Here is a 23,322-nt window from a genome sequence, read left to right as displayed (position 1 = left end):
TGGGGAAGAGCAATGAGGATTTAGGGAAGGCCTCTTCTCTTGGAGGAGAAGCAGCGTGGCTCAGTGGAAAGTGCACGGGCTTGGGAGTCAGAGGTCATGGGTTCTAGAGGATTTAGGGAAGGCCCCTTCTCTTGGAGGAGAAGCAGCGTGGCTCAGTGGAAAGTGCACGGGCTTGGGAGTCAGAGGTCATGGGTTCTAATTCCGCCTCTGCCACTTGTCTGCTGCGTGACTTTGGGCAAGTCACTTGACTCCTCTGTGCCTCAGTTACCTCATCTGGAAAATGGGGATTAAGACTGTGAGCCCCATGTGGGACAACCTGATTACTCTGTATCCCCACCAGTGCTCAGAACAGTGCTTGGCACCTAGTAAGTGCTTAACAGATGCCGTCATTGTTATTATTATTTGGGGAGGTGTTTGAAACAGGGGAGGGGGGTGGTCGGTCGGTTATGAAGGGGGAGGGAGTCCCAGGGCTGAGAGAGGATGTGGGCAAGGGGTCGGCGGGTGAGATGGGTGAGGTGGAGGGACGGTGAGGAGGCCGGCGTTAGAGAAGTGGAGTCTGTGGGCTGGGTTCGGGTAAGAGATCAGCCAGGTGAGGGTGGAGGGGGAAGAGCTGACTGATGTTCCTGCCGGGTCTACGGATGACGATGGCATTTGTTAAGCAGTTACTATGTGCAAAGCACTGTTCTAAGCGCTGGGGGGGATACAAGGTGATCAACTTGTCCCACGTGGGGCTCACGGTCTTCATCCCCATCTTACAGATGAGGGAACTGAGGCCCAGAGAAGTTAAGTGCCTTGCCCAAAGTCACACAGCTGACAAGTGGGACGGTCTACGAGGTTCTTAATAGGTTTTTACAAGTCGGCCGGTTTCGCCAAATCTCGATCACAACGCAAGGGTCCAAAAGTCCGATCCCCCCCTCGACCCCGAAGATCCCCCGAATCCGACGGTTCCTGGGGAACTGAAGCCAGGCTGGGGGGGGTGGGGGGGCCTCGGAAGGGCATCGCGGGTTTGGCGGGCGGGCGGGCCGGACGGCCCCAATCATCAATCATCATCAATCGTATTTATTGAGCGCTTCCCGTGCGCAGAGCACCAGACTAAGCGCTTGGGAAGTCCGAGTTAACACCATACACAACAATCTCCACAACTCGCACTTCTGGCCCAATCAACCCTCTTCCCGGCCTCCCTCCCCGCCGGGTTGGGAGGCCCCGGGCCCCGGCTGCCCCCGCTGGCCGCTCCGCCCCGGCCCCGCTCCGCCCCGGCCCCCGCGCCCCCAGCCCGCTTCGGCCCTGCCCGGCCCGGGGAGCGCGGGAACGGCCCCGAGGGGGGCTCCGGGCCGGGGCTCCGGGGCGGAGGCCGGGCCGGGCCGGGCCGGGCAGGGCTGAGGCGCCGCGGACCGGACCGGACCGGACCGGACCGGCTCGGCCCGGCCCGGCCCGGCCCCGCGGAAGGGCGGGCGAGCGAGCGACCCCCGGCCCCAGACCGGCGCCTCACCAGGTCGTAGTCCTCCTCATCATCGCACATGAAATCATCCTCCATGTCAGACATCTTGGCCGGGGGAGGGGAGGGGAGGAGAAACCGGAGACAGCCTCCTCCCCCTCCTCCTCCTCCTCCTCCTCCTGCTTGCCCTCCTCCTCCTCCTCCGCCGCCTCAGCCGCCGCCGCCCACAATGCTCCGCGCCCGCCCGCCCTCCCGCCCTTTCGCCTCCGAGGGCCGCTGGACGTTTCCGGGCGGAACGTTTCCGGGCGGAACGCGGGCGCCGGGCGCAGCGCTGCCGGCCCGGCGCCGAAAGGAGGAGCGCCGCCCCCTCACCCCACTTCCGGTCCCTCCCCCGTCCGGCCTCGCCCGGCGGCCCTTAGCAACGGGCCTGTTCATTCATTCATTCATTCAATCGTATTTATGGAGCGCTTACTGTGTGCAGAGCACCGTACTAAGCGCTTGGGAAGTACAAGTTGGCAACGTATAGAGACGGTCCCTACCCAACAGTGGGCTCACAGTCTAGAAGGGGGAGACAGAGAACAAAACAAAATATATTCATTCATTTAATCTCCCCCTTTTCTGTCTCCCCCTTTCAGACTGTGAGCCCACTGTTGGGTAGGGACTGTCTCCATACGTTGCCACCTTGGACTAACCAAGCGCTTAGTCCGGTGCTCTGCACCCAGTAAGCGCTCAATAAATACGATTGATTGATTGATTGATTAATCGTATTGAGCGCTTACTGTGTGCAGAGCACCGTACTAAGCGCTTTGTTGACCACAAAACATATTAACAAAATAAAATAAATAGAATAGTAGATAATAATAATGATGGTATTTGTCAAGCACTTATTATGTGCAAAGCGCTGTTCTAAGTGCTGGGGAGATACAAGGTGATAAGGTTGTCCCACGGGGGGCTCACAGTCTTAGCCCACTGTTGGGTAGGGACTATATATGGTGCCAACTTGTACTTCCCAAGCGCTTAGTACAGTGCTCTGCACAAAGTAAGCGCTCAATAAATACGATTGATTGATCCTCATTTTACAGATGAGGGAACTGAGGCAACTTGCCCAAAGTCACACAGCTGACAAATGGCAGAGTTGGGATTTGAACCCATGACCTCTGACTCCAAAGCCCGTGCTCTTTCCACTGAGCCACGCTGCTACAAGCCTAGTAAACGGGTGCTTCTTCGGGGGACACCGGAGCCACCGGCGGTCCTGGGCCGTGGCCCACTGGGACCGGCGGCCGGCTCCGAGTGTCCAGCCGTCCGGGGGTGTCCCGCCTGTCAATCAATAAATCAATCAATCGTATTTATTGAGCACTTACTGTGTGCAGAGTGCTGTACTAAGCGCTTGGGAAGTACAAGTTGGCAACATATAGAGACGGTCCCTACCCAACAGTGGGCTCACAGTCTAGAAGGGGGAGACGGAGAACAAAACCAAACATACTAATGGGGACGGGGGAGCGGGGGACTCAGCCCTCGAAAGAGGACAGTGAAGAACCAGACATGACCCTGCCCGCCAGGACCTCACGATCCAAATGCCCAGAAGGCAGACACGCAGCTACTACAGATAGGAGGAAAAACGGGATAAGACTGGGTATAATAGTAATGATTGTATTATGTGCCAAGCACCGTACGAAATGCTGGGGTAGATTCAGATAATCAGGTCCCACATGGGGCTCACAGCCTAAATAGGAGAGAGAACAGGTTTTGCAGATGACCGTCTCTGTATGTTGCCAACTTGGACTTCCAGAGCGCTTAGTACAGTGCTCTGCGCACAGTAAGCGCTCAATAAATACGATTGAATGAACGAATGAATGAGGGCGAGGGCTGGGAGCGGAGGGGAGGGAGGAGACGCACGGCTGCAGGATGCGAGACCCCAGGGCGCGAGGCTAGGGAAGCAGCGTGGCTCAGTGGGAAAGAGCCCGGGCTTTGGAGTCAGAGGTCATGGGTTCAAATCCCGTCTCTGCCAGTTATCAGCTGTGCGACTTTGGGCAAGTCACTTAACTTCTCTGGGCCTCAGTTCCCTCATCTGTAAAATGGGGATGAAGACTGTGAGCCCCCCCGTGGGGCAACCTGATCACCTTGTAACCTCCCCAGCGCTTAGAACAGTGCTTTGCACGTAGAAAGTGCTTAACAAATGCCATTATTATTATTAATAAATACGACTGAATGAATAAGCGCTTAATAAATGCCATTATTATTAATAATAAATACGATTGAATCAATTAAGCGCTCACTATGTGCAAATCACTCTTCTAAGCGCTAGGGAAGTTACAAGGTGATCAGGTTGTCCCACGGGGGGCTCACAGTCCTCATCCCCATTTTACAGATGAGGGAACTGAGGCCCAGAGAAGTGACGTGACTTGCCCAAAATCGCACAGCTGACAAGTGGAGGAGACGGGATTTGAACCCATGACCTCTAACTCCCAAGCCCGGGCTCTTTCCACTGAGCCACGCTGCTTCTCCTTCCATGCGGGTGGGGCTCCCGGAGGTGGGGGGGCGTCCAGGGGGTGGGGCTCCCGGGGAGCCACGTGGCAGCGGGGGGACCCCCAGAATGAGGGGAAGGAGGAAGCAAGGCGGGACGTGGCCATCTGTCATATCAGGCAAAAACCCCTCACCCTCGGCTTCAAGGCTCTCCATCACCTCGCCCCCTCCTATTCATTCAGTCAATCCTATTTATTGAGCGATTACTGTGTGCAGAGCACTGTACTAAGCGCTTGGGAAGTACAAGTTGGCAGCATATAGAGACGGTCCCTACCCAACAGTGGGCTCACAGTCTAGAAGGGGGAGACAAACAACAAAACAAAACATATTAACAAAATAAAATAAATAGAATAAATATGTACAAATAAAATAGAGTAATAAATCAGTACAAACATATATACATATATACCCTTCTCTCCTTCTCCAGTCCAGCTCGCATCCTACGCTCCTCTGCTGCCAATCTCCTCACTGGGCCTCATTCTCGCCTGTCCCGCCGTCGACCCCCAGCCCACATCCTCCCCCTGGCCTGGAATGCCCTCCCTCTGCCCATCCGCCAAGCTAGCTCTCTTCCTCCCTTCAAGGCCCTACTGAGAGCTCACCTCCTCCAGGAGGCCTTCCCACACTCAGCCCCTTCCTTCCTCTCCCCCTCGTCCCCCTCTCCATCCCCCCATCCTACCTCCTTCCCTGCCCCACAGCACCTGTATATATGTCTGTACATATTTATTACTCTATTTATTTTACTTGTACATATCTATTCTATTTATTTTGTTAGTATGTTTGGTTTTGTTCTCTGTCTCCCCCTTTTAGACTGTGAGCCCACTGTTGGGTAGGGAACCGTCTCTGTATGTATATATGTCTCTACATATTTAATACTCTATTTTACTTGTACATATCTATTCTATTTATTTTATTCTGTTAGTATGTTTGGTTTTGTTCTCTGTCTCCCCCTTTTAGACTGTGAGCCCTCTGTTGGGTAGGGACCGTCTCTCTATGTTGCCATCTTGGACTTCCCAAGCGCTTAGTCCAGTGCTCTGCACACAGTAAGCGCTCAATAAATACGATTGATTGATTGATTTTGTTCTCTGTCTCCCTCTTTTAGACTGTGAGCCCACTGTCGGGTAGGGACCGTCTCTCTATGTTTCCATCTTGTACTTCCCAAGTGCTTAGTCCAGTGCTCTGCACACAGTAAGCGCTCAATAAATACGATTGATTGATTTTGTTCTCTGTCTCCCCCTTTTAGACTGTGAGCCCCCTGTTGGGTAGGGACCGTCTATGTTGCCATCTTGTACTTCCCAAGCGCTCAGTCCGGTGCTCTGCACACAGTAAGCACTCAATAAATACGATTGACTGATTTTGTTCTCTGTCTCCCCCTTTTAGACTGTGAGCCCCTTGTTGGGTAGGGACCGTCTCTCTATGTTTCCATCTTGTACTTCCCAAGCGCTTAGTCCAGTGCTCTGCACACAGTAAGCGCTCAATAAATACGATTGATTGATTGATTGATTGATTTTGTTCTCTGTCTCCCCCTTCTAGACTGAGCCCCCTGTTGGGGAGGGACCGTCTCTCTATGTTGCCATCTTGTACTTCCCAAGCGCTCAGTCCGGTGCTCTGCACACAGTAAGCGCTCAATAAATACGATTGATTGATGGATTGACACTTGACAGAGTAGGGATTGGAACCCATGACGTCTGACTCCAAAGCCCGTGCTCTTTGCAGTGAGCCACAATGCTTCCCCTTACCGCCTCTCTATGTTGCCAACTTGGACTTCCCAAGCGCTTAGTCCAGTGCTGTGCACGCAGTAAGCGCTCAGTAAATACGATTGAATGAATGAGTGACTCTGTGAGGGCCGGCCCCCGTCTGTCTGTCTGTCTGTCTGTCTGTGCGTCCTTCCTTTCCCCTGCGGGCGCCGGGCCCACCCCCGGGCCGGTGGCGGCCTTGGGGTTTCCGCGATGGGCGGCCCCGGAAAGAGGCGCTCATCCCGTGACCGGCTCCCCAACTGACCCCCCCCCAACCCCACCCCGAGGACCAGGACAAGGATGGCGGCGGCTCCGGACACACGGCGGGTCCAGGTGGCCGAGCATCCCAGGTGGGCTCCGGGGAGGAGGCGGGGGGCGGCCCCCTCCTGGCTCCCTCCGCCCGGGAGGAGGAGGAGGAGAAGGAGGAGAGGCCGCCCAGAGCCAGCCTCTCTGCCCAATCAATCAATCAATCAATCGCATTTATTGAGCGCTTACTGTGTGCACAGCACTGTACTAAGCGCTTGGGAAGTCCAACTTGGCAACACCTAGAGACAGTCCCCACCCACCAGTGGGCTCACCGTCTAAAAGAATAATAATGGCATTTATTAAGCGCTTACTATGTGCAAAGCCCTGTTCTAAGCGCTGGGGAGGTTACAAGGTGATCAGGTTGTCCCACGCGGGGGTGTTCACAGTCTTCATCCCCATTTTGCAGTTGGGGGAACTGAGGCCCAGAGAAGTTCATATCTGTTCTATTTTATTTTGTTAGTATGTTTGGTTCTGTTCCCCGTCTCCCCCTTTTAGACTGTGAGCCCACTGTTGGGTAGGGACTGTCTCTATATGTTGCCAACTTGGACTTCCCAATTGCTTAGTCCAGTGCTCTGCACACAGTAAGGGCTCAATAAGTACGATTGATTGATTGATTGATTAAGTGACATGCCCAAAGTCGCACAGCTGATAATTGGCTTGCAGAGGGATTTGAACCCACGACCTCTGACTCCAAAGCCCGGGCTCTTTTCCACTGAGCCACGCTGCTTCTCTAATCAATCTCTAATCAATCAATCAATCAATTGTAAATTATTGAGCACTTACTGTGTGCAGAGCACTGTACTAAGCGCTTGGGAAGTACAAGTTGGCAACATATAGAGGCAGTCCCTACCCAACAGTGGGCTCACAGTCTAAAAGGGGGCGACAGAGAACAAAGCCAAACATACTAACAAAATAGAATAAATAGAATAGATATGTACACTCCTGCTACCCTCACCCCTTTCCCCTTTACCTCCTTCCCTTCCCCACAGCACCTGTATATATGTATGTATGTATGTTTGTACATATTTATTATTCTATTTATTTATTTTACCTGTACATATCTATTCTATTTTATTTTGTTAGTATGTTTGGTTTTGTTCTCTGTCTCCCCCTTTTAGACTGTGAGCCCACTGGTGGGTAGGGACTGTCTCTATATGTTGCCAGCTTGTACTTCCCAAGTGCTTAGTCCAGTGCTCTGCACACAGTAAGCGCTCAATAAATACAATTGATTGATTGATTTCCCCGGACAGACCCAAAGCTTTCAGGTTAAAAAGTCCATTCCGGCCCCGCCTTGGGCTCCCTCAATCACTCAGTAAATTGAGCTCTTACTGTGTGCACGGCACTGTACTAAGCATTTAAGACAGCGCAGTGGAGTTAGTGGGTGTAATCCCAGCCTTCAAAGAGCTTGGTTGCCCCACGTGGGACAACCTGAGAGAACCAGCCTGGCTCAGTGGAAATCAATCAATCATATTTATTGAGTGCTTACTGTGTGCAGAGCACTGTACTAAGCGCTTGGGAAGTACAAGCTGGCAACATATAGAGACAGTCCCTACCCAACAGTGGGCTCACAGTCTAGAAGGGGCCTGTCTGGAAAGAGCCCGGGCTTTGGAGTCAGAGGTCATGGGTTCAAACCCAGCTCCGCCACTCATCAGCTGTGTGACTTTGGGCAAGTCACTTAACTGTATATATGTATACCTGTATATATGTATATATGTTTGTACATATTTATTACTCTATTTATTTGTTTTACTTGTACATATCTATTCTATTTATTTTATTTTGTTAGCATGTTTGGTTTTGTTCTCTGTCTCCCCCTTCTAGACTGTGAGCCCACTGTTGGGTAGGGACTGTCTCTATATGTTACCAACTTGTACTTCCCAAGCGCTTAGTACAGTGCTCTGCACACAGTAAGCGTTCAATAAATACGAATGATTGATTGATTAATTAACTTCTCTGGGCCTCAGTTGCCTCATCTGTCAAATGGGGATTAAGAGTGTGAGCCCCCGTGGGACAACCTGATCACCTTGTACCCTCCCCAGCGCTTAGAACAGTGGTTTGCACATAGTAAGCAGGTAGTATTATTAGGTAATAAATGCCATTATTATTATTGTAATAATAAATAATAATAATGGCATCCATTAAATGCTTACTATAAATGCCATTATTATTATTATTATTCTAATAATAAATAATAATAGTGGGATCTATTAAACGCTTACTCTGTGCAAAGCACTGTTCTAAACTCTGGGGAGGTTATTCAGTCATTCATTTATTCAATCGTATTGTGTGCAGAGCACTGTACTAAGTGCTTGGGAAGTACAAGTTGGCAACATATAGAGACGGTCTCTACCCAACAGTGGGCTCACAGTCTAGAAGGGGGTGACAGACAACAAAACAAAACATATTAGCAAAATAAAATAAATAGAATAAATATGTACAAGTATAATAAATACAGTAATAAATATGTACAAACATATATACAGGTGCTGTGGGGAGGGGAAGGAGGTAAGGCGGGGGGGATGGCGAGGGGGATGAGGGGGAGAGGAAGGAGGGGGCTCAGTCTGGGAAGGCCTCCTGGAGGTTACAAGGAGATCAGGTTGTCCTACGTGGGGTTCACTGTCTTAATCCCAGTTTTTCAAATGAGGGAACTGAGGCACAGAGAAGTTAAGTGATGTGCCCAAAGTCACACAGCTGACAAGTGGCGGAGGTGGTATTTGAACCCGTGACCTCTGACTCCAAAGCCTGGGCTCTTTCCACTGAGCTACGCTGCCTGCATCCTCCCCAGCGCTTAGAACAGTGCTTGGCACATAGTAGGCACTTAACAAATGCCATCATTATTATAAAGAGAAGCAGTGTGGCTCAGTGGAAAGAGCATGGGCTTGGGAGCCAGAGGTCATGGGTTCTAATACCGACTCGGCCACTTGTCAGCTGTGTGACTTTGGGCAAGTCACTTCACTTCTCTGGGCCTCAGTTACCTCATCTGGAAAATGGGGATTAAGACTGTGAGCCCCATGTGGGACAACCTGATCATCTTGTAACCTCCCCAGCGCTTAGAACAGTGCTTTGCACATAGTAAGCGCTTAACAAATGCCATCATTATTATTATTATATTATTACTGTGTGCAGAGCACAACAGTGTATGCTCCTCCTCAACAGTCCTTAATAATAATAATGGTATTAAGCACTTACTATGGGCTAGGCAGCGTACTAAGCACTGGGGTGGATACAGTCAAATTGGTCTGGACACAGTCGCTGTCCCAACTGGGGCTCATAGTTTCAATCCCTATTTTACAGATGAGGTAACTGAGGCACAGAGAAGTTAAGCAGTTTGCCCAAGGTCACACAGCAGACAAGTGGCGGAGGCTGGATTGGAACCCATGATCATCTGATTCCCAGGCCCAGGGCTCTATCCTCTACACCATGTTGCTTGTGGGCAGGGAGCATGTCCTTCAGCGCTGTTGTACTGTACTCTCCCAAGCCCTTGGTACAGTACTGTATGCGAAGTAACGCCTCAGTATCAATCAACCATATTTATTGAACTCTTATTGGGTGCAGAGCACTGTACTAAACGCTTGGGAGAGTACAATGTAACAGTGATGGTAGACATAATAAATACCATTGATTGAGCCATCAATTAATTGACTGATTGACCATTGCTTGGGAGAGTACAGAAGAGTTAGTAGACATGGCCCCTACCCTCAAGGAGCTTCCAATCTAGTTGAGGAAATGGACACTACAGTAAGATATAGGAAGCAACGTGTCTTAGTGGAAAGAGCCCAGGCTTGGGCTCTATTTATTTATTTATTTATTTAATTTATTTGTACATATCTATTCTATTTATTTTATTTTGTTAGTATGTTTGGTCTCTGTCTCCCCCTTTTAGACTGTGAGCCCACTGTTGGGTAGGGACTGTCTCTATATGTTGCCAATTTGTACTTCCCAAGCGCTTAGTACAGTGCTCTGCACATAGTAAGCGCTCAATAAATATGATTGATGATGATGATGATGATGATGAGACAGAGGTTGTGGGTTCTAATCCCGTCTTTGCCACTTGTCTGCCGCGTGACCTTGGGCAAGTCACTTACCTTCTCCGTGCTTCAGTTCCCTCATCTGTAAAATGGGGATTAAGACTGTGAGCCCAATGTGGGACAACCTGATTACCTTGTATTCCCCCCCCCCCCACAGTGCTTAGAACAGTGCTTGGCACATAGTGCTTAACAAATGCCATTATTATTATCATTACTATTATTATTATGATTATGTGGGACAACCTGATTACTGTGTATCTACCCCAGTGCTTAGAACAGTGCTTGGCACATAGCAAACGCTTAACAAATACCGTAATAATAATAATTATTATTAAGGTAAGATCTGGACCCAGGGGCTGGGGTGGTGGTGAATACCCAAGTATTTAGTCTCTACTAGCCCCCCTCGCATCTCTCCACCTTTACAGGAGAGTAGGAATAGGTAACCAAAGTAGGTGACCCTGGGAGAGAAAGCCCACCTAACACCTCCTCCACCCCCCACCCCGGGGGCAGGGGGCACCAGAGAAAAGCTGAGACTCAAAATGTCCTGGTCTGGATGCCCAAGGAAGGACTTTCCAGAGAAGGTGGGGGTGGGTAGGTGGGTGGGTGGCTCGGAAAGGCAACGCAGCTCCATGACGCCCTTCCTTCCGATCAACCAGACACTGATATTTATTGAGCATTTACTGTGCGCAGAGCACTGTACTATGTGCTTGGGAGAGTACAACATAACAGATTTGGTAGACATGTTCCTTGCCTACAGGGAACTTATAATCAAGAGGGGGAGTCAGGTGTTAAAATAAAGTTATGTATTTTTATGTAAGTGTGGTAGGGTTGAGGGTGAGGTGAATATGGGGTACAAATCCAAGTGCAAGGGCAACACAGAAGGGAGAGGTAGTAGAGGAAATGAAGGCTTAGTCAGGGAAGGCCTCTTGGTGATCTACTCTCCCCACCCCTCCAACCAAAAAAAGTAAAAAAAAAAAAGAAAACCCCAGCAGTTCCCACAGCCCAGGGGCCAGGAGGTTTCCTGGGAGCTGCTGGCCTCTGGCCTCTGTACTGTGAGGCCATTCATTCACGTGAGAGGAAGAGTCAAGGATTCCTCTGAGGTCTGCACAGGGGGAACCGGCTACAGGACAACACCTTGCTGACTTCTTTCCTGCGCACCCTTATTAGAAGAGCACCAAGGTGACTTGGCTGCAGACACTACAGCAAAGCAGAGCAGCAGCTGGGGGCATGGGTGAGGGCAGCCTTCCTTTCCCCTGGGTTTGCCTGAATGTGCCTCAGCCTAGAGAAGCAGCGTGGCTCAGTGGAAAGAGCACGGGCTTTGGAGTCAGAGGTCATGGGTTCAAATTCCGGCTCTGCCAGTTGTCAGCTGTGTGACTTTGGGCAAATCACTTAACTTCTCTGTGCCTCAGTTACCTCATCTGTAAAATGGGGATGAAGACTGTGAGCCCCTCATGGGACAACCTGATGACCTTGTAACCTCCCCAGCGGTTAGAACAGTGCTTTGCACATAGTAAGCGCTTAATAAATGCCGTCATTATTATTGTTATTAGATGCTTATGAAGCACGAGTTGCACAAGTGCAAAGGGGTGAGTTATTCTGCACCCAGCAGACACTTGGTTAATGCAGCTGATTGACTGTCTTCAGTGTACCAGTCTTCTAGAAGTTCAGAAAAATCTTTGCGGTGTCCCTAAGACCACCCTTAGGTGGGGTCTGAGCCCCAACCCTACCAGCAGATGGTTCCTGAAACCCTCTGGAGACAGCTGGTCCCGTGGGGAAATGATAGCAGGCTGGGCCCCACCTGGGCTGGTCCAGAGTGCAGCCGGGGCCCCTTGGTCCCATCCAGAGCTGATGGGTCTAGAGGCCGGGCAGCAACGATAGATTTCTGATGGGCAGAGCAGGCTGCCCCCGTCCTTGAGGGGTCTGCCGACCTGGTATTCCTAACTTAGGGCTTCTTGTCCCACCCATAACTGGTGCCCACCGGTTCCTTATCTTTTTTTTTAAGTATTTGTTAAGTGCTTACTATGTGCCAGGTACTGTAGTAAGTACTGGGGTTGATACAAGCTAATGGAGTTGGACACAGTTCTTGTCCCATATAGGGCTCGCAGTCCTAATTCCCATTTCACAGATGAGGTAACTGAGGCCCAGAGAAGTGAAGTAACTTGCCCAAAGTCACACTGCAGATGAGTCATGGAGCCAAAATTGGAACTTAGGTCTTCTAACTCCCAGACCAGTGCTCTTTCCATTAGGCCACAATGCTTCTCTAATAATAATAATGATAATAATAGTAATTGTAATACTTAAGTGCTTACTGTGTGCCACGCACCATTCTAAGTGCTGTAGTCGATACAAGTTATGTGGGACATAGTCTGTCTCACATGGGGCTCACAGTCGAAGTAGGAGGGAGTAGAATTTAATCCCCATTTTATAGATGAGATAACCGAAGCACAGAGAAGTCAAGTGACTTGTCCAAGGTCACACAGCAGACATGTCACAGAGCCGGGATGGCTGCTGCTAGAGTGTCCCTGTAGCTGCCTTTGCCACTGAGGAACTTCACATGAGAGAGAGAAGAGAAGAGAGAGAGGGAGTTGTGGGAGGCTACTCTGGCCTGAGGGTTAGCATTCTCTGATCCCCAATCATTCCCCACTTTTGCCCCAGGTGTGTGGTTGGTCAGATGACATCTGATTGTGAAAGCTCTCTCTAGCGAACCCTGACCTTGAGCTTCTGAGCAGGATGTCACTACAGAATTGTTCCAGGGAACTTGAATTCTTTCAAGGGGCCTCACCACCTGTCCTTTTTTATTCATTTGATCGTATTTATTGATCACTTACTGTATGCACAGTACTGTACTAAGTGCTTGGGAGAGTACAACGGAACAATAAACAGACACATTCCCTGCCCACAATGAGCTTACAGTCTAGAGGGGGAGACAGACATTAATATAAAAAAAAAATAATAATAAATAAATAAATAAATGAATAAATAAATAAATAAATGACAGATATGTTCATAAGTGCTGTGGGGCTGGGGCCTGGGGGGGGGGGATGAATAAAGGGGCCACAGGAGCCCTCCAATCAGATGGTGGCCTCCCCCTACCCCAGTTTCCCTCTCACCACAACTGCCTGCCTGCTCTTGGGCGATCTTAGGCCCTGCCCCTCAGTTGAGCACTTGCTTCTTCTCTCCGCATTTAAAGCTCTGTCTCATGAATTGGGGCAGGCAGGCGAACTACTTCTTGGTTAAATCTTCAAGTCTGAAAAGAAGCCAGTGGGAGGTGGGGGAGCGGAGGAGGAAGAGGGGGGCTGTGGGGATCCATGGTGGAGGAGGGGCCTGGCTGCAACCCTGTAGCTCCAGTGAGCCCTCCCTTATCCCCTTGCTGGAAGTTGGGCAGCTCCCTGGATGTCTGAGGGGCAAGCCCGAGGGACGCGGCGGGGAGGACTGGCAGAGGCTCACTGCCGGATACGATGAGGTTCGTCACCACCTCGGCTTCGGTCAAAACACAAGGCGGTGACGATGACTTGGGATGCAGCCTGGTGAGAAGGGAACCAAGCTGGAGAGCTCCTGCTCCCTCACTGAACCGACAGGGCTCAGTGTCCCCGGCTGCTGTCGCCACACCCCGCTGTCCTCTGCCGGGCTGGGCCACCTCTTGCCACAACAACCCCACGTTCCCTCCTGTCCAGCCAGCCCCTACTCCTGCTGTTGACCCATCCATGTGGGCGGGACATCTCAGCCCTCTGGTGACCCTCATATCTTTGTGGGTAGCCATTTCTTGACCCTCGAGGTCATGTGCTTATGTTGCCTGGCCAGGCCCCTCCCTTCCCGGCCCCTTCCATCTGCATCCCTCCCTTCCGTGTCCTGTTGACTCTGAACACCATCCCTTTAGTCTCGATTTCTTTCAGAAGCAGCATGGTATAGTGGATAGCGCACGGGCCTGGGAGTCAGAAGGTCATGGGTTCTAATTCCGGCTCTGCCACTTGTCTGCTGTGTGACCTTGGGCAAATCACTTCACTTCCCCGTGCCTCAGTTATCTCATCTGTAAAATAGGGATTGAGACTGCGAGCCTCACGTGGGACAGGGACCGTGTTCAACCTGATTTCCTTATATCCACCTTGGCACTTAGTACAGCACCTTGTGAGCCCGTTGTTGGGTAGGGACCGTCTCTATATGTTGCTGACTTGTACTTTCCAAGTGCTTAGTACAGTGCTCTGCACACAGTAAGCGTTCAATAAATACGATTGAATGAATGAATAAGCACTTATCAAATGCCGCAGTTATTATTGTTATTGTTGTTATTATTATTTAACCCTGAATGCTGTATTTCTCTAATCTCAGAAACTCTCTCTCAATGTCCCATCTTCTCCGTTAGCATAAATGGAAAGAGACTAGGTACAGTTGGGCCAGGGGGCTGGCAAACTTCAGCATCCCCCTTTGCATCACATCATCGGCTTCTCGCTATTTCCCTAGCTCAGGGAACGAACCCCTAATATTCTACGGGGGCTGGGGTCTCAGGCCTCTACCACCTCTTTTCCCAAATTGGGGTTGAGGACTTCCAATGAAGCACGAGTGTCTGCAAGGTCTCTGGCTCAGGGGGCCCTGTTGGGACCCTGGTGACAGGGTGGGTGGTGGGGAGGAGAGGAGGGTGTCCTCTTTAGCTATTGCCTCTGTCATCATCATCATTGCTATTTGTTGAGTGCGGAACTCTGTACTAAGTGCTTTCTTTAAAAATGGTATTTGTTAAGCACTTACTATGTGCCAGGCGCTGTTCTAAGTGCTGGGGTAGATACAAGGTAATCAAGTTGGACTATCCCTGTCCCACATGGGGCTCACAGTCTTAATCCTCATTTTGCAAATGAGGTAACTGAGGCACAGAGAAATGAAGTGATTTGCCTGAGATCACACAGCAGACAGGACTAGAACCCAGGTCCTTCAGACTCTCAGGCCCATGCTCTACCCACTAGGCTGCGCTGCTTCTCTGGGAGAGTATGATGCTTCCATCCCACCCTCCCCTCTGAGTGCATGATGGAGAAAATGAAAAGAAGAAAGCCATTGGGTTTGTAAGGCTGTGATACTGTGTGGCGTAGGGGGTAGGTCTAGTTAACAATCCTTTGTAATAATTGGACAAATGAAATATAAAGTGGTAACTGCATAGAATCCAAGCATTTGGCAAGTATACCTGAAACGGTCCATTCTGCCTTTCAGATTGCTGAACTTGAAGGAGAAGTTCATCTCCAAATTTGGAGCCACTCCTAAATTTTATGCGCGAGCCCCAGGGCGAGTCAACCTAATAGGTAATTGGTTCTTCATTCTTTCCACTTTCTGCTCCACAGTGGAAACTCTCCAGGAGGCAGCAGCGGCCAAGAATTTGAATGCTCACCCCATCCGCGAGGGGAAAAGGCCCCCGTGGCTAATCGAGATTTGACTGGCCTGGGCTTGGCCCTGTCCCTGGGGTAGCAGTTGAAAGCCCCGTTCAGGGGGCTGTAGCCTTCCTTCCGAAGTTCGCTGGCCTTCCTTTGGTGGCCAGTGGCTGGAGTGGGGTCCTGTGGTCTGAGCGAGTCTGTGACAGGGTACGATTTGTAGAAGCGGCATTTGGTTGGCTTATGGATTTGGGTGCCATCCCATTGTGGAACCGTGGCCTAGTTGCAGGCTCAGGCCTGTGAGCCCAGGCTAATTTTTTTTTAACATGTGTCTGGCAATGTTCTATGCACTAGGATAGATACAAGGTAATCCAGTCGGACACGGTCCCTGTCCCATATGGGGCTCACAGTCTTAATCCCCATTTTACAGATGAAGAAACTGAGGCACAGAGAAGTGAAGTAATTTACCCAAGGTCACATAGCAGACAAATAGTGGAACTGGGATTAAAACCCAGCTCCTCCTGACTCCCAGCTCTGTGATTTAATTTCAGAACAGGACTTGCATCCCGCCCGTCTCTTAGCCTCTACTTGTCGGATCTTTGTTCTGAATGCCTGGGCCATTGTGCTAGGCGAAGTCCCAGCTGGACCTGACTTGGCTTGGAGCTGTGGGCATGTTCTGCACCCAGCACAGATCCCCTCTAGAATGTAAGCTTATTGAGGGCAGGGAATGTGTCTGTTTATTGTTATATTATGCCGTCCCTAGCGCTAAGCACACAGTAAGCATTCAATAAATATGACTGACTGACTGACTCTTCATAGGTTGGAATTAGCCCATTGAATGGCCAGCTGTATCCTAGAGTGAAATTAGCAGAAACAACTGAATTGAAAATGAATTCCACATACATGGAAAATATGGATTCTGGGAAATTCTCTATTGTCATTTTGATTTTAAATCTTGTGAATCATATCATGTAGTTAGAATGGCTATTCATAGGAAAGGCCAGGGGAACAACAAAAAAAATGAATTCCTGTTGAAGACTTGTTATTGTGGCAAGCCAGTACTGTATGTACTAGGGTCCTGCAGTAATGACCCGGTAGTAGAAGGGGCCAGATTTCTCTCTGCCTTGGGCTGGTGCAGAGTCTGATTGAGGCCTCCGTGCTCACTCGTGGGCCATTACCAAGTACCATTGACTCAATGAACGTCTGGGCCAGAAGATCGCCCTTGCACTTGGATTTGCACCCTTTACGCACCACCTCCTCTGCCCACAGCACTTATGTATGTATACATAATTTGTTTCTATTAATGTCTGTCTCCCCCTCTAGACTGTAAGCTCACTTTGGGCAGGGAAAGTTCTACCAATTCTGTTATATTTTACTCTCCCAAGCTCTTAGTATAGTGTACTTACTGCCCACAGTAAGCACTCAATAAATACGATTGATTGATCCAGAAAGGACAGTCACACATTACTGTGTCCTTTAGAGGGACCTGCACTATTAGAAACTCTCCAGCATTCCAAAAGGAATTGGGAGGGGGAAGCATAGGAAATTCATTCTCACACGGAGCTGTGCAGGCAGAAATACTAGTAGGTCCAGAGGATGAGTGGGCCCATGCTGGGTCAATCAATCCATCAAGAGTATACTATACCCTGAGCACTAATTCTGGGCAGAGCACTTTACTAAACACTTGGGAATGTACAATAGAGATTCTAAATGATTCTAAACTATAATAATAGTGATTATTATTATTATTATCATTATTATTGTAGTGGCATTTGTTAGGTTCTTACTATGTGCCAGGCACTGTTCTAAGTATTGGGGTGGATATAAGCAAATTGGGTTGGATACGGTTCCTGTCCCACATGAGGCTGACAATTTTAACCCCCATTTTACAGCTGAGGTAACTGAGGCACAGAGAAGTTAAGTGACTTGCCCAAGGCCACACATCAGGCAAGTGGCCGAGTTGGGATTAGAACCCAGGTGCTTCTGACTCCCAGGCCTGTGCTCTATCCAATAGGCCAAGCTGCTTCCTGATATGATCTCTGCCCTCAAGGAGCTTACAATCTAGTGGGGAAGACAGACACTAAAATTACAGGTAGAAAGAGGCAAGAGAATGTAAAGATATGGAGAGATGTGGGGGGCAGTGTTTAGGTGTTGCAGAAGTGCTCAAGTGACAGTAGGGGGGAACAATTGGGTGGTGTCACTAGGGAAGAGTCAGAGATGGAAAGGAGAGTCAGGTTTGTTGGGTGGTCCCTGCTAGGTTGCTGGAGGGAGAGTCAGGGATGGTGAGGGAATAACTGGGGGTGTTGGATACTCCATGCTGTGTCACTGGGGGAGTATCAAGGATGGCATGGGGTGTTAGATGGTCTGAACTGGGTCACTGGGGTAGAGTCAGGAATGTTGGATGGTCTGTGCTGGGACACTAGAGGAGAGTTAAAGGTGTTGAATGGTTCATGCTGGGCCATGGGGGGATGAGTTGAGGATGGAGAGGGGAGAGTCAAGGGTATTGAGTGGTCCATCCCTAACCATACAGTTGAAAGACCAAGATGGCAAGTAACACCTAGTTCCCCCAAGTGCTGTGGTGCTGCTGTCTGACCCAAGATTGGCATTTTTCTTGTTAGGTTTTTGTTTGGAACTGGTGTTCTAACAAATGTCTCTCTGACGAATCTGAGGCACTCGGGAGAGGGGTCTGGGCTGGCAGTCACTGCCACATTCTCATATACTAGTTGCATTTCCCCCCCCAAACAATCCAGTCTTAACAGTGCACGTGAATGTGTCCATTACCCGCTGTTATCTGGTGGTGGCTGCAGCTGTTTGTAGGAATGGTTGTAACTTTTTGTCCCTCTTGTCTTCTAGGAGAGCACATAGATTACTGTGGATACTCTGTCCTGCCTATGGCGGTAGAGCAGGATATACTAATCGCAGTTGAACCTGTGCAAACCCAAGTTCTCCAACTGGCCAATACTAACCCTCTCTATCCGTGAGTATTTGGTATTAACAGTTGTACAGGGTGGGGTGGGGGGTGGGGGAGGGTGTGTGTGTGTGTATTTGGTATTAACAGTTGTACGGGGGGTGGGGTGTGTGCGTGTGTGTGAGTATTTGGTATTAACAGTTGTACGGGGGTGGGGTGTGTGTGTGTGTGTGTTTTGACCTACCTGTGTGATTAGTTCCATGCTTCGCCATTCTCGGAGATGGGGTTGCAGCTTATCTGACTGAAAGGGAAGATTGAGCTGAGAGGACCTGGTGCCAGATTGAATATGTGGGTTGAATGAGAGAGGTGAGTTGAGTATAATGCCAAGATCACAGGCTTATGAGACAGGGAGGATAGTAATGTTGTCTACAGTGATGGGAAAGACAGGGGAAGGGCAGGGTTTGAGTGGGAAGATGAGAAGTTTCATTGGGACTTGGACCTGGGCACCTGTGAAACAGCTTCCTCCGCATTGAGCCGGTGGCCGGCTTGTCCCCGCCCGGAAGCCTGAGCCTCCTGTGCCTCCAAGGGAACAGAGGCAGAGGCAGCCCCAGTGACTCCTCGCTCCCAGCCCACAGCCTGGCTTCCCAGCGGAGAAGACCCAGGAAGCCTCTGAGTCCGGATGCCCCACCAGGCAGCAGAGCTTGGCATGGCCCTTGGGCCTTCTCGGCCGGCTCCTCGGACAGATAGACTGACGGAAGGATTGGCTGAGGAGACCGGAACAAGGAGAAGAAGCAGTGCACAGATCAGAAAGGATGAAAAAGAACATTGCTGCTGTTCAAGAGAGCTGTGCTGCCCGGGAGGTAGCCTAGGTCGAACTGAGAGAAAGCAGCATGGAGGAGGAGGAGAGCGGCATTCATAGTCAGACTTTCCTGGACTTGCCATCCACCGCAGCCCCGTGATGCTTTACCTCACTGAATTGTGAGACTCCCTGGGCCTCACTCTGCACCGTCTCAGTCCCGCTTTCTCGCCAGTGATCGTTGTCACCACCGTCCCCTCTTTCCACCCTCACTTTTTCCTTCCTTCTCTCACTCTCTTTTTCTCCATGTTTCTCCTCCCACTTTCCACCTTCTGCTCCTTCTCTCCCTCACCCCCCTACGGATGTTGCTGACCTTTTGTTCTGAAGGCCAGAGTATGGCCTGCTTGGAGGGGGCTTCTGAGCAAGCTGGGAGATCAAGTCAACATCTGGCGACTGCCACCTTAGAGGCTTAATCAGTGGCTGCCAAATGGAGGCGAGGGTGTGAGGAGCTTGTGCTAGAGGATTTTCTAGGCTTCCCTCCCTCTTGGTCCTGGCCTGGCTTACACCCCCTGTTCCTCCTCTTCCTCCTTCTCCTCCTACTCCTGTCGCTCCACCTCCTGCTGCTCCTCCTGCTCCTCCTCCTTCTCCTCTTTCTTCTGCTGTTGCTGCTCCTCCTCCTCCTCCTCCTCTTGCTCTTCCTGCTGTGCTCGTAGAGTCGCTCACCACTGCTTCTGCTGTTGGCTTCTGTGGTCATGGCTTCAGCCCTGAAGTGGACAGGAAAGAAGGACTGAAGTGGGTCCTGGTTCCCTGGGCCGACATCCTAAGACAATAGCAGACCAACCAGGGGCAGAAAGAGCAGTTGCGGCCCATTGACAGGTCCCCGACAGCTTCAGCAGTCCTGGCGGCTCTGGTGGGGGCCACTGACCCAACCCAGCAGGGTGTTCTTGCCCCCTTGGCCCTGGGAATCATCGGGAGAGGAAGGGTGGTGGACTGCTGACCCGGGGGATTCAGGGAACTCCAGCTCATCAAGGAGAGGCAGAGAGAGGGGCTGGAGGAGACTCCTAGGGATGGAGAGCAGTTGGGCAAGGAGGAAATGATTGGCAGACCAGTGGAGGTGGGGAAAGGAGTCTCCTGGGAGCAGGGGCAGGTTGGTAAGGGGCAGCTCATTGGCTTAATAGTTGCATGGCTTGTCCCCACTGGGATGTGGCAAGGGGAGGGGGACGCAGGCGTGCGTATTTCCAGAAAGGTCCGAGTGGAGGTGCCCTCGGCTTCTCTGCAGAACTACCAGCCACCATGCCGGGGTCGTTACTTGGGCAAAACAATGGCTTCTATTAGGCCAGCTGTCCAGAGGGTCCCTCTGTCCCCCAGAACCGGCCAGCCCAGTGATCTTACCCCAGGCCCAGGTCTTCTCTCGCCAGCTGGAGGGCCGGAACCGGAGCTGGGACGTTCGCAGTCCCTCCAGAACATACTTGAAAGAAAAAGACTCTGGGAGTTTTGTAATAAACTGAGAGGCCCAAAGATCTTTATCTCCAAGCAGAGTTTTGGATCCGCAGTCTTCCTTTTTATGGTTCACACTTCAAAGGCAGTGAATCCTTTTAACATTCTACAGTCCTTGCCTCGGCTGTTTGTTTTTTATTATCTTCTTTTTTCCCGAAACCCAACATTAGTTCCTGGCTCAAGCTGTGTGTATTTTCATGTCAACTTTCAACACAGCATTTTCCTTACATGATAAATTTTATTAATCAGAATAAGTCTGAAGAAATGACAGGAAAGACTTTTTGCCCATTGATGAATTCCGTCCATGTAATGAGTGGCACAAAGTTGCTGGGCCCCCTCAGACATTCTGCACTTGGATTTGCTTCCTTTTCACAACCTCAACCTCAACCCCACACCACTTATGTCCAAATCTGTCATTTATTTACTTATATTAATGTTTATTTCCCCCTCTAGATTGTAAGCTTGGGGTGGGCAGGAAATAAGTGTACCAACTCTTTCGTAATGTACTCTCCCATATGCTTAGTACAGGTCTCAGCACGCAGCACTCAATAAATACCAGTGATTAATCGATTGATTGACTGTGGCAGGAAAGTTTGTTTCGGCCTGAAGTGGGAGTTGCTGTCGTGACCGCAGCAGTGAACTCGGTCCTACCTGATACGTCCCGACTCATTCCCACAGTCACTTTGGTGCAATGGCGGCCTGGCCAGGCTACTCCTTTGGCACTAGCCACCTTGGGCCGTGTCTTACCGGGCCCCGGCCCCAGCCTGGTTTGGAGACCGGTCCCTTTCATTCCTGTTGGGGGGTGACATTTAGAGTGCCATGGATCTGGAGTGATGGAAATGAATACCCCGAGAGCTTTCTGGAAGAAACGTGGCCTAGTAGAAAGAGCACAGGCCTGGGAGTTTGAGGAGCTGGGTTCTAATCCCAGCTTCACCACTTGCCTGCTGTAGGATCTTGGGTGAGTCAGTTCACTTGTCTGGACTCCAGTTTCCTCCTCCACAGGGGATTTAATACCTGTTTCCTCTTTGCACGTAGTAAGCACTCAATAAATCATCATCGTCATCATCATCAATCGTATTTATTGAGCGCTTACTGTGTGCAGAGCACTGTACTAAGCTCTTGGGAAGTACAAGTTGGCAACATATAGAGACAGTCCCTACCCAACAGTGGGCTCACAGTCTAAAAGGGGGAGCAAAACCAAACATACTAACAAAATAAAATAAATAGAATAGATATGTACAAGTAAAATAAATAAATAAATAAATAGAGTAACAAATATATACAAATAAATACGATTGGATGAATAAATAGGAAAAGCTTTTGAGTCCTGGCACTTTCACATCCTCAGCCACGGGGCTCTGGGGATCCGTGGAAGTGTCTGGGCTGGGGTGGCGAGGACCACGGTGGGCCAGCTTGCCGATGACTGAAGCCCGCCCGGGCCCAGCTCTGCGCCCAGGGCAGGGTGGCGGCAGAGCTGTCTGAGCGATTGCCCTGGGCTGGGTGGCTTCTGGCTGATGCAGAGAGAAGGGCTAGTCAGGGTCACCCCCCAACCCCTCCAAGCCTGCCAGGGGAACCCCGGAGCCGGCAGCCTGCGGTTGGGTTTGGAAAATGTCAGTGGCAGCGCGTCAGCAGCAGGGGGCAGCAGCAAACCGTCGGCTGGGCCGGGGACTCAACTGGGGACTTGGTTTTGAACGAGTCTCTTGATCCTTCTGTGTCTGCAGGGATTTCAGCAGCAGCGTTAACGACATTCAGATTAACGCAGCCCAACCTCTGTGGCACAACTATTTCCTGTGTGGACTGAAAGGAATTCAGGTAAACGGATGCACGAGCTCACACCCAGAAACGCTGTCTACGGAAACACTCTGGGCCTGTCACTCCCCTCCTCAAAAATCTCCAGTGGTTGCCTATCAGCTTTCGCAATGAAGCAAAAACTCCTCACAACTGGCTTCAAAGCTCTCCATCACCTCGCCCCCCTCCTACCTCACCTCCCTTCTCTCCTTCTACAGCCCAGCCCTCACACTCCGCTCCTCTGCCGCTAACCTCCTCACAGTGCCTCATTCTCACCTGTCCCTCCATCGACCCATGGCCCACGTCCTATCTCTGGCCTGGAATGCCCCCCCCCCCGCACACATCCGCCAAACTAGCTCTCTTCCTCCCTTCAAAGCCCTACTGAGAGCTCACCTCCTCCAGGAGGCCTTCCCAGACTGAGCCCCCCTCTTATCCTCTCCTCCTCCTCCCTCCCCATCGACCCCACTCCCTCCCTCTGCCCTATTCCCCTTCCCTCCCCACAGCACTTGTGTATATTTGTACATATTTATTACTCTATTTTATTAGTGATGTGTATATGTGTATAATTCTATTTATTTTGATGGTATTGACACTTCTCTACTTGTTCTGTTTTGCTTTCTGTCTCTCCTTCCAGACTGTGAGCCCGTTGTTGGGTAGGGACTGTTTCTAAATGGTGCTGAATTATACTTTCCAAGTGCTTAGTACAGTGCTGTGCACACAGTAAGCACTCAATAAGTACGATTAAATGAATGAATGAACACACACACACACAGATAGAGCACAGGTCTGGAAGTTGGAAGGACATGGATTCTAATCCCGGCTCTGCCACTTGTCTGTTGTATGACCTTGGGCAAGTCACTTCACTTCTCTGTGCCTCAGTTTACCACATCTGTAAAATGGGGGTTAAGACTGTGAGCACCGTGTGGGATATGGCTGTGTCCAACATGATTAACTTGTATC

At 50.4% G+C, this 23,322-nt stretch overlaps 2 protein-coding genes across 4 annotated transcripts in view; one reads left to right on the top strand and one right to left on the bottom strand.

Annotated features, from left to right (window-relative positions):
• The window catches only part of COPS2 (COP9 signalosome subunit 2), a 29,364-nt gene extending 27,766 nt beyond the window's left edge, over positions 1-1,598 (bottom strand). For 2 of the 3 annotated variants that reach the window (XM_038750299.1, XM_038750301.1), the window contains exon 1: positions 1,490-1,598. In XM_038750299.1, the coding sequence (XP_038606227.1) occupies positions 1,490-1,543 (54 nt within the window). In that variant the 5' untranslated portion in view covers positions 1,544-1,598. The remainder of the gene's footprint in view (positions 1-1,489) is intronic. The other variant, XM_038750302.1, reaches the window with a different exon arrangement.
• A 4,393-nt stretch (positions 1,599-5,991) lies between these two features.
• Positions 5,992-23,322, top strand: part of GALK2 (galactokinase 2) — a 48,419-nt gene continuing 31,088 nt past the window's right edge. Inside the window, exons 1-4 of the mRNA XM_038750310.1 lie at positions 5,992-6,041; positions 15,219-15,307; positions 18,227-18,350; positions 22,296-22,386. Coding sequence (XP_038606238.1) covers positions 5,992-6,041; positions 15,219-15,307; positions 18,227-18,350; positions 22,296-22,386 — 354 coding nt within the window. The remainder of the gene's footprint in view (positions 6,042-15,218; positions 15,308-18,226; positions 18,351-22,295; positions 22,387-23,322) is intronic.

Source organism: Tachyglossus aculeatus, chromosome 8 (assembly GCF_015852505.1).
Source record: "Tachyglossus aculeatus isolate mTacAcu1 chromosome 8, mTacAcu1.pri, whole genome shotgun sequence".
Lineage (NCBI taxonomy): Eukaryota > Metazoa > Chordata > Mammalia > Monotremata > Tachyglossidae > Tachyglossus > Tachyglossus aculeatus.
This window is presented reverse-complemented; position numbering and strand designations above follow the sequence as displayed.